The sequence below is a fragment of the Aquila chrysaetos genome, chromosome 3 (assembly GCF_900496995.4).
Source record: "Aquila chrysaetos chrysaetos chromosome 3, bAquChr1.4, whole genome shotgun sequence".
NCBI classification, from domain to species: domain Eukaryota; kingdom Metazoa; phylum Chordata; class Aves; order Accipitriformes; family Accipitridae; genus Aquila; species Aquila chrysaetos.
In genome coordinates, this window is record NC_044006.1 from 2,895,813 (window position 1) to 2,906,006 (window position 10,194).

Below are 10,194 nucleotides of genomic sequence, written 5' to 3' on the forward strand. Positions count from 1 at the left end.
GACTGAGTAGCTTCATAACTACCACTCTATGTTATGGTGAACACAGGTAATTAAGTATCTTTTAATAGAAGTAAATTTTCAGGTAAGCCTATAATATTTAGTATCAATGGCCACCATAAATCATCAAAAAAAAAAGTCAGTCTGAGAAGAAAGAAAATAAGACAAGCTAGCAAGGATCATAATTACCTCCTCTAGTTTTCATTAGTAGAGCCATTCATCCTTCATGCTCTGACAACCCTTCCTCCTGGTCTGCTTGTGCTAGACCTACTCTCCAAGTACTGCAAGGTCATGCAATGACCCTGTTCTGTTAGGGTAGGGACTCAGTCGTTTGCAACTCCAGCATGCTGGAAGAGTAAGGAGCTGCTGAAGGTTTTGCTCCAGTGGGTTCCCTTATCTCCAGGTTAGGAGTGCCCTCTATTGGGGATAGGCATTACTTGAGATACTACAAGTCAAAAAACAACATGTACCTGTTTCTGAAAGGGTATCTTCCCACAGAAAAAAAAAACCAGCTCCACCCTTCCAGATGTGGAAAAGCCACAATTTTCAAAGTGTTAAATCAAAGAAGCCCCAGAAATAGCTGGTATATTTACAGCCTTGTAGACCTGTTGATGCTCAGGCTAGGTTCCAGCCACACTGAGCTAAAGTTTAGGAGGAAATAACACTATTCCAACACTGAGCTGGTTTTGTTTTCCCTTCTCAGATTAGCGCATCTACTTAAACTGTAAGCTTTTGCTGTTACTTATAGAGGCAAAATAAAGCCAATGATAGCTCGAACGCAGACACAACACCCGATTTGGCATGGTGGTACAACTCTGTTCTGTGAAAGCTGCTGTCTGGCAAAGACCCATCAATCCCTCCAAGAGCTGGAGTGTTTAAACTGTTCAACTAGTAATTTCTCTCATCTTTGCCAAGAGCTGCATTAATATTACCTTCTTCTGAAGGCAAGGATAAAGAGATCTGCCCTCCCACATGGCCCAAACATAACCAACACCTTAAAGTTACTCAGAGACAAGCCTATAACCCTGTTCAGTATCCAGGGCTAGAACCAAACAGAAGCAACTCCAGAGCCACTGCTCCAGTCTCCACAGATGTATGGAGCCATGTACCAAAACTCTGTCTTGAGTTCAGATACAGAATTACTCCTCACTTACACAGCTTCAAGTATCAGGTCCTTATCTTCCTGCATCCTTACCACTTATTTTGCAGTTAAGAGTCTGGATGACCCACGTGCCATCTTGTGAATTCCAAAGGAAGCTAATGGATGGCAAGAACAGTTGCTTCTCTTGCTCATGTCCATGTAGTACTGAAGGACAGAAGTTAAAGTGATCTACCATCTGATGCCACTCTAACATCTTAGGACACCACCACACACACTCCCCCAGTAGGGTATTATACTAGAATCAGATACTCATACCTCTGTAAGATAAATAAAAGAAAAACTTTTTATTCAGTGAAAAAGAACAGTTAATTTTAAAAAACATATTTCCTTCCCCCTGCAGTTAACAAGCTATAGTATTGACAAAACTTTCTCTTTTTGGCTACATGATAGAATGTTCCATTTAAAATAAGAATCATCAGTTTAGCCAGCAAACAGCGGTCCTAAAAAGGTAAGTTTCCACAGTTATCTTCTAGTAGGATAGGACCCAACAGCCAGGGAAAAGGCTCTGTAAGAAGCTTCCATGAGATCACCTAGTGACCCTGACCAAAGAGCCTTTCACCTTCTGCCTAGGGAGGTCAGCTGAGAGTAAAGAGGTTGGAAAGTCTACAGCAAACCAGGCTTTTCACATAGTTATGTGGATTAGAGTATTACTGAAACATTCTGTCAATTGTTGACAATTTGACATGGGGGAGGGGGAAGACAGCAAGGAGTTCAGAAGAAAAAGCTAGATTCTCCTTCCCCCACAGTACATTGCTGCTGAGCATTCTCATCTCAATGGAACACATTTTGTATAAAAATACTCCCATTTTGACTCAGACTTACTGAAGGAAGCCATCAACCCTAGCAGAATAATCTCTAAAAAACTGCTAAATGAGGGGAAAAAGAACCAGAGACAGTCTACTGAAAACAGCCCTTGATTTCAACACAGAGCAGGGATTCATTTGAGAATGCAAGAACTTAGAGAAGGAGAATCTGTCAACAAAAGCCTCTTTCTGGAGGACAAAAAAACTAGCAGAGTTTTTCTGGAGCAGTGCTACAGCAAGATCAGCAAGAGTACAGCAAACCAGCAACTCTTACTAGAAACTGTGCATAGAAGGCACATTTAGTAAGTTTTTACACTTATGCCAAGCTACCCTGCAAATAAGATTGTTCCAGTATCAATCGAACTTTACTTATTTTCCTCCTCTGATGTGTTATTAATGAGTTGTATAGACTTATCTCTCCCTTTAGGCACATCACAGTTCAGGACATGAAAGTCCTCACACTTCCCCGGATGACTGCTCTGCAGATAGGACACAATCTCAAATTAAGGGCACACTCTCCACAAGCTACCAGGTGGCCACAAGGAACAAACACAACAGACACATCTCTGTCCATGCACACTTTGCACGTCCTTTCCTCTTGCAGGCGTCGGAGCTGTTCTTCTGTGCTCATCCGAGGCTCATCTTTACCAAAAAAGAAAAAAAAAAAAAAAAGCCCAAACTGTTAGTATTATAACAGCTCCAGAGTGCCAGTCCTGTCGTATTAGGAAGTCACACTGCAACTTGCTCATCATTTTGTTTAGAGACTGACTGTGAAGGCGGCAAAAGTACCTCTCAGGCAAATTTCATTTAAACTGAAAAACTACAGCTATTATAAGACTCTGGCTTATCTACACAACAATCAGCTTATCTACACATGTTGGACTGAGCAGGGACAGAAATCAACATCTTTTTACTGTAATATGTAAGTTATCCTGATAAACCAAGTTTTTTGTATAACAGTCTGCTTCACAGTGGAACTCCAGTTCCTGAATAAGGGTCTCTATGTTCAGTTACCATTCAAGCTAGCACACATTCCCCTTCAGGATTAAAAAAAAAAAAAGAATTAATATAATGACCAATGATACCATTACTATCAAAATCATTCCAATTATGCCTAGGCTTAATTTCACCACCACTGTAAGCGCAGTGCACCTGATTCCTTTTGTCGCACAGGTTGCATTTCTTCTCTTGAACTTGATGTTTCAGTCTCTCTCTGAACAGCATCTGTATAACCAGGAAAGAAGATGGCATTAAATGCTACACCTTTCCTCCCTCTTCAGACAGTGCTGTTTAAAAAGATGAAACGTCCTGGATTTCAGTAGCCTTAGGTTAAACACCTCTACTCCACTGTTAGCTTCACACACTCAGCCTGGTGAAGCTGATGTTCTCAGCGGTGCTTCAGTCACTATGTCTGTTAACCTCCCTACCAAGACATGTCCACATCACATCATCTCCTCAAAGTCAGTTTATCTATCAGACAGCAGGAACCATCAGCTGCTCATTCCTGCTCCTGTGCTACTGTTTAATCACACTTTTGGGTTTGTGGAAAACTTTTTTTTTTGCCTTAGCTGAAGAGATGGCAGACCATGATATGGAGACAGGAGCTTTGGAAAACAGGCTTGCTACCAGAGAAAGCCTGTGTGGAACTGCATCTTCAAAATAAACTTCACTTGGCAAACAGACTCTATAAAACAGATAACACAAGACAGATGTAGATAAGGAGAGTATATATTATCTAAACAAACAAAATGTATGGCTATTTCTGATCAAGTCATTGATTCAATTTTAAATAGGCCCGGAGTACTCATCCATCCTAGAAGCCTTGCTTCAGACAACTGCCTCTGTCTGCATCAGATGTGGAGGCTTGTGGACAAATTCACATCGTGCAGCTGTCTGCTACTGCAGGTCTAGGGGCAGCAAAAAATACCAAGGATATCTACACTACAGCCTATTGGAGGCAGATATAGTTACTGATATCCCAGTAATCACAGCTCCTTCAGGTTTCTTTAAAGCAGAACCTCATTTGTCAGCCTCAAAAGAAAGGCAGGCTTGGGTACATTACTAGTCTTAATTCCAGCCTAGGAAGAGAGAAGGCAGACCCACAAGACACTCACAACAGTGCTCAAGATGAAGTGAATAAGAAGTTAAACAACCACCAAGAACGTGGGTGTGCGAGTCAGGCATACCTCTGCTTTCCTCTGCACTGCTGCTCTCTTCCCAGTCTGGCTGAAGCAGATGAGAAACCAGTTCAGCCTCAGAAAGGTAGAAAGTCCCAGTCAGCATGTATTTATTCTCTACCAGGCTAGCCACCCATATGGGGTCAAAGCCCATCTGCAGCACATTCTGCACTACGGTAAACTGATCCAGAGAAGGAAGAGCCTGCAATTTCCAGTTCCTCAGAGGATCTGTAAAGCAGTGAGCAGATACTTTATCAAAAAGGCAGAACTTTGGGCCAGAAGTATGCCACTCCCTGAAGCTGTATATATATATAAGTGGCATCAATATATTCTAGAATATTCCTCAAGCTATATAGATAGCTAGATCAACAGCCAGATTTAGAGTTTTTACTCCCAATTATAATTCACAAGAAAGTCATCAAAAGCAATTTTGTAAAAGCCAAGAGACTAATTTTGGATGGTTTATTCCACTGTATCTGTCAACAAAGTCTCCCATGTTTGGCTCCAGTCCAGAATCCTTATCTTCATTTTCACATCCCAGAACAGAAGTCTTGAAACTGCTTTCATGAAGATCAAGTGGAACATCCCAATTGAAGTCTCTCCTACCTCATAATCTAGCTCAACCATTCATCAGTAAAGACAGAAGTGGGAAATTCAGCTGGCAGTCTGTTCAAAGGCTTAAGTCTCTCAAGCTCATCCTATCAGATAGGCTTTTCAAGAGAATGAGAAAAAACAGTTTTTCACAGTTATGGGAGCCAAGTTTCACCTACTTGAATTTCCAGGAGCAACTGATGTATGGGAATAGATCCCCACAATCAACACTTTCATGAACAACTAGACCCTCTAGCTGTTCTCTGGTCTCCTATCGTATGTTTAAAATGCTGTAATGTGAAAGACTCCGCAGACAGACAACAACATCAAGAGCATGCACAAGTCAAAGGAAGGTTAGGCAAGCACCCAAAAGTCACATGATTATCCAGACTAGCTTAATGTCTCTGGTCTTAGACTAAGAGGTCTCACAAGAGCAAGCAATTTTGTTTCTTGTACTAGAAACCATTTCCTAAAAATAAAGTGAAACAGTTTCTAGAATATCAAAACATCTTACAAGCACCATGTCTACAGAGTGCAGAGTAGCTGGGGTGGGGTAGGAGGAATAAGACTACACCACTTTCAACAGAACACAAAACACCATGCAATTATAGCACTGACCTTGGGAAGCAGGGGAATCTTGTTCAGTCTGATCCCAGGAATCTCTCTGAAAATGTCACAAGATAGTCACAAAAGAGAAGCATGTGTTCAAAACTCCCCCTATCTGCCAACACCCCATCCACTATACACAAAATATTCATGGCTCACTGGAGATAGCAGGGTGCTAGAAAAGGACTCCTGAACACTGCTAACAAATTCTCTTCCCCTTGACCGCAATAAAAATTCACACCTGTAATTAGAAAGATTTAAATACATTAGTACAGGATCTCAAGTGAAAGTAGCAGTAGTTTGAATTTTAGAAGCAAAGGGTGCTATCGGGTTGAGCAAACTGCTATATTCATTAAAGAAGACAGAATATCATGGTCTCCCCCCCCCCCCCCCCCTTGCATGAAGGGCAATAGTAAGAGGGTCACGATCCCCCCTCTTAATTCAGTCTTTATGTTTGGCCCAAGTTGAGCTCAGTTGCAACATCCTTTGGAACAGATCACAGGAAGTCTGACAGTTCACAGAAAAACACAAGAACTGCTGCAGAAAAACAAGGTTTACAATATCTTTCTTTGTATCTCAGAGTAGTGAAACCAAAGCTATTCTTTGGCATCAAAGAAAGTGATTCTAATTGATCTTTTAGATGGTGAACTAGGTCAAATTAGAAAATCTCAGGTCTGAACTGTGCCATTCTACCTGAGCTTGAACATTCAATTTTGCTTTTAAAGTGAGAGGGTCTAAATATTTAGGCTTTGTCACTCTATTTGTACAGTTCTTCTCTAAAAACTAGTTACAGCTTAGACAACCATCATCCAGTAAGTTTCATCATTAACACAGAACACTCCAGTGATAAATCAGCCTTTGGAATAGAGATGTGGCAATGCCTGAGAAGAAGCCTAAAGGGACTACTGTCCTGGAGTCAGCAAACTATTTTAAGGGATAACATATGCAGAGAGACACCAGACACACATCAACTACTTTTTGGGGAGGGTGGAAAGGGAGAAACAGGAGAGGAGAGGCGAGGCAGTTGAAGATAGGATGATAGGTTTTCATGCCCATCTTTGGTTCTTCCACACGTGAGGGGATAGTAGGAGGAAGGCACTTTTGGAAGACAGTACAGACTAAGTAGAAAACTTGTTTCTACGTTGGCCATCTTGACCCACTACTAGGATCTGAAGATGGTCCCTTGCTGTGCAACTTTGACCTTGAGGATTCAGAACCCTTCTCTTGAGATTTCAGGGATTTCCAGAAGGTTACAGACTATTGCAACAGTTTATGTAGTTAAACATGATTGAACATACCTGACTAGCTTTTCACCTGCTTTAGCTAGGTAGAAAAACCTAGAACTAAGCTAATAACAGAACCTGGAAGCAGCACGTATTACCAGTATGCCTGCAACTCATTTGTCTCTCAACTGGGGGTACTTCTATCTTATGAAAGAAGAAATCACAGTGTGGAATGCACAGTAATCTTTTGGTCTTGCTACAAGGGACATGTGTCAACCAAGACTAACTTACCCCGGATACCATTTGGCATGTTCCCTCCAAGGATCATCTCCAAATGACCAGTTCCTCACACCTCCATCACAGTAAAAACACCTCACTACATCATCTTGTCCTGAAAAAGACATCAAGAGATTATTTGACACCTGAGACATCATGCGCTCTACTAGCCCCACATGAGAACCTGGGGAGAGATTAAGCACAAAACACAGGCTACCAGACAGAACTGATGAGCACGTGACAATTTACCAATGCTGTGCAAGTTGTATAGGGGCAGGAAATCCAATGGGAGTTTGAACTTCCAGAGCTGCAGCTGGATGACATGATTCCAGAACTGGGTCACAAGCTAACAGGCAGCATGCATGTGAGCACCATAGCTCCCGTGTATGCACATACCTATCCAATCCCTTCCTGTCTGCATTTAGAGTAGAGCTGTAATTAATTATACCTATGAACATACTTTGTCTCCTAGCCACAATCTGCCATAACAAACAGCAAGCACAGTCAGACAACGTACACAGCTTCCATCTCATAGGTATAAGAATTCGCCAAAACATGTTCCCAGGCTACCCAACCTGCTACTGTGCTTCTCTTCACAGAAATCACAGGGGGAAAAAAAATAAAAGCCGAACACAGTTAAGAACTGCCTACAAATGCCCTGCCCTAACAGCAATGAAGCAATGTTAGTGAAGGCTGCCAGTGAGTTGGGTCACAGACATGATCTTCCAAACACTCTCATGTAAGAGCATTGTTTGGCTTAACTCGAGTGCTCAGTTCCAGGGTTCTCCTGCTCAAGTGACCACAGAAAAGTGCCATGTCAGGCTACTGCTGCTGCCTAATGAGTCCCCAAAGTAACTATCTCTGCTGGGCTTGCGAACAGCTGCTCTACACGTGATAAATCGAGTCCAACACAAAACACACAGGTTTTTAGCTGCAGACACTGTTTTATAGTTTATTCTGTGTTCCTGGCCATGTTGGTCTTTTGTGTGCCTTAAAAATTAATAAGGCAAAAGCATATAATGCTCTTCCATTTAGGCATGCATACTGTTTAGCCCCTGCCACTGTGCTCCAAGTAGATGGGTACAGATTCTTAGTATTAACTGGATTTATAGCAAGATCCAGGTTATGCAGTTTGAGTGAAAATCTTGCAGAAGTAAAGAGACATACTAGCAAACTAACCAGTCACTTCCTCTAATTCAAGCTAAAAGACCAGGAGGTCAGTTATTTAAGCAGACTTTCCTACCACATGTTATGACAGCTGGAAAAAAGCCGAGATGCAGCATGGTGAATGACATTTAAGGCTCTTTTTTACCATTCCCATATTTAAGTACTATTTGTTGGTAAAGAAGTGGAGAAAGGGGCAATTCAGTTTTACTTCAAAAATGAGAGCGTGAGGTGTTTGGGATGCACAGCTTTGTTTCTGCTAAAGAGAGCTTTATTTTACGGACCCTGCCTGTCACTTCCTTCCACATCTGTTTGATATGCAAATACAAAACAACTGGATTCCTTCATATGGAAGGAGTCACACTTGCAACACACAGAAATATCACTACATTATTAGCTTTCAAAAAAATAGAAGGATATTAACATACTGTAAATATTTCCTCCAACTGGTCATTCCAGGGAGGAATACTTCTTCAAACCTATTACCTAACCAGCTAAGCCTTCTCAACGGGAAACAATCATGTTGTATTGATATTCACATGCATATGATAACAAGAAATATTGCCTGTTTTCCTCAAAACAAGAAGTATATTTTTTATTTCTGTATTATAAGTCCAGGTCCTTATGGCAACAAGCCACAGTGACAGCCAAGTGGGCTGACTACCTACAGGTTTCACTCAGATTTGTTTTTGAGAAGATAAGGCTTCAGTGCAAGACAGAGCTTATACAAAACATGACATGCCAAGTGCCTTGAGTTCTTTTAGAAAGGCAAGTAATAAATAGGCTCAACGGATCTTAAAGCACACACTTTTCTGCCAGTAGAACGTCTGTTAAAACACGCCACTTTTTCCACTCCTGTTGCTAAGGGAATTGACTTACTAGTGGACCCCTCAGTACTCAAACAGGAGTTAACATAGAAGTAAATGCTGCACAAGCATCAAGTGAAACAGCTGAAGGAAGGATGTAGTTTCTAACTACACTACACATACTTGCAAGTATTTGTGCAAGCAATAAAACATAGTAACACCTTCAAAAGTTAACTTGAGTAAGAGTTAAACATTTACGCAGAGTACCTACCTGTATAAAAGAATCCTGCTCTAGCCAGTTGCTCAGGATGCATGTCAGTGTATTGCGGCCAGTTCTGAAATGTAGAGAGTCTCATCTCCTCTGTTACCATCTCTGGGTATTCTGGTTCGTTGGGCAGGGCTGTCTCCTCACTGTCTATCCCCTGCAAAAGGCTGAGGAACTGCCCATCCACAGTGTCAAAGATTTCCTGAAGAGGAAGCATCTCTTGGTTCCCAACATCCTCACCACAAATGAATTTACAAGAAGGGAAGAACTTCAGGTGCTCCGCTATTGGGCAATCACCAGGTCTCCAGTCCTTCAGGACACCACCACAGCAGAAACACTGCACCTCATCTCTTGGGCCCACAAAGAAAAAGCCAGCCTTGGCCAAATCTCGGGCAGATACAGGCGAGGTGCCTGGCCATCGCCAAAAAGTCCTCAGTCTTCTTGCTTCGTTCCTCATGCTGGATTCAAACAGGTGGCAGCGGGCAGCCCTGCGCTCGATCTCCTCTGTTGGTGTCACGTCCCCCATGTTCTCGTTCTGAAAGAGAGCATGAGATAGCCCAGAGCAGTCAGCTGGATTCCCGGTGTCAGGCAGCACTCACCCTGTGTTATTTGTTCCTCATCCCCGTGCGTATTCCGGAAAGCTCCTGGTCTTGACAAAGCTGAGCTTGTTTTGGAATTGCAGCCCAATCAGAGATCTGGTGCTCCTGTACTTTGCTGTTGAACTTTTGCTGAGCCCACACTGGTGTCTGAAGGGAAGAGACCAGCACTTTCTGAGCCCCTCTGCCAGTTTACAGGAGAGATGCTTGTGGGAACAGATAGTCGAGGGGGAGGGCAAAACCTGTGCTGCCTCTCTTGCTGAACCAATCCAGCTTTCAGCATCTGATGTGTGATAAATCCCCAGCCATTTTTCTCAGCTTTTAAATTAACATTAAAAAGACTCTGCTTTTTTTTTTTTTCCCCTAAAAAGATTTAAGAAGGCATGCCATAACAAAGCAGAGAACAGCCACACCCAAACAAATAGTGTGTTATGATGTTCATTTTGCAGCCAAACACTACACAGAATATCAGTAGATTTTTCATAACCTTATTATGCTAATTAAACAGTGACTATATAGAAATATCTC

At 42.0% G+C, this 10,194-nt stretch overlaps 1 protein-coding gene across 2 annotated transcripts; it reads right to left on the bottom strand.

Annotated features, from left to right (window-relative positions):
* Positions 1 to 1,419: 1,419 nt before the first annotated feature.
* BIRC7 (baculoviral IAP repeat containing 7) lies at positions 1,420 to 9,972 on the bottom strand. Of its 2 annotated transcripts, XM_030010000.1 has the most exons (7): positions 9,077 to 9,972; positions 6,851 to 6,950; positions 5,496 to 5,577; positions 5,349 to 5,394; positions 4,149 to 4,367; positions 3,115 to 3,186; positions 1,420 to 2,604 (listed from the first exon to the last, which is right to left on the bottom strand). In XM_030010000.1, the coding sequence occupies exons 1-7, from the start codon at positions 9,594 to 9,596 to the stop codon at positions 2,402 to 2,404; spliced, it is 1,242 nt and encodes a 413-aa protein (XP_029865860.1). In that variant the 5' UTR covers positions 9,597 to 9,972; the 3' UTR covers positions 1,420 to 2,401. The 2 variants fall into 2 exon arrangements, with proteins under 2 accessions (XP_029865860.1, XP_029865861.1); XM_030010001.1 differs by lacking the exon at positions 4,149 to 4,367.
* Between the last annotated feature and the right edge of the window lie 222 nt (positions 9,973 to 10,194).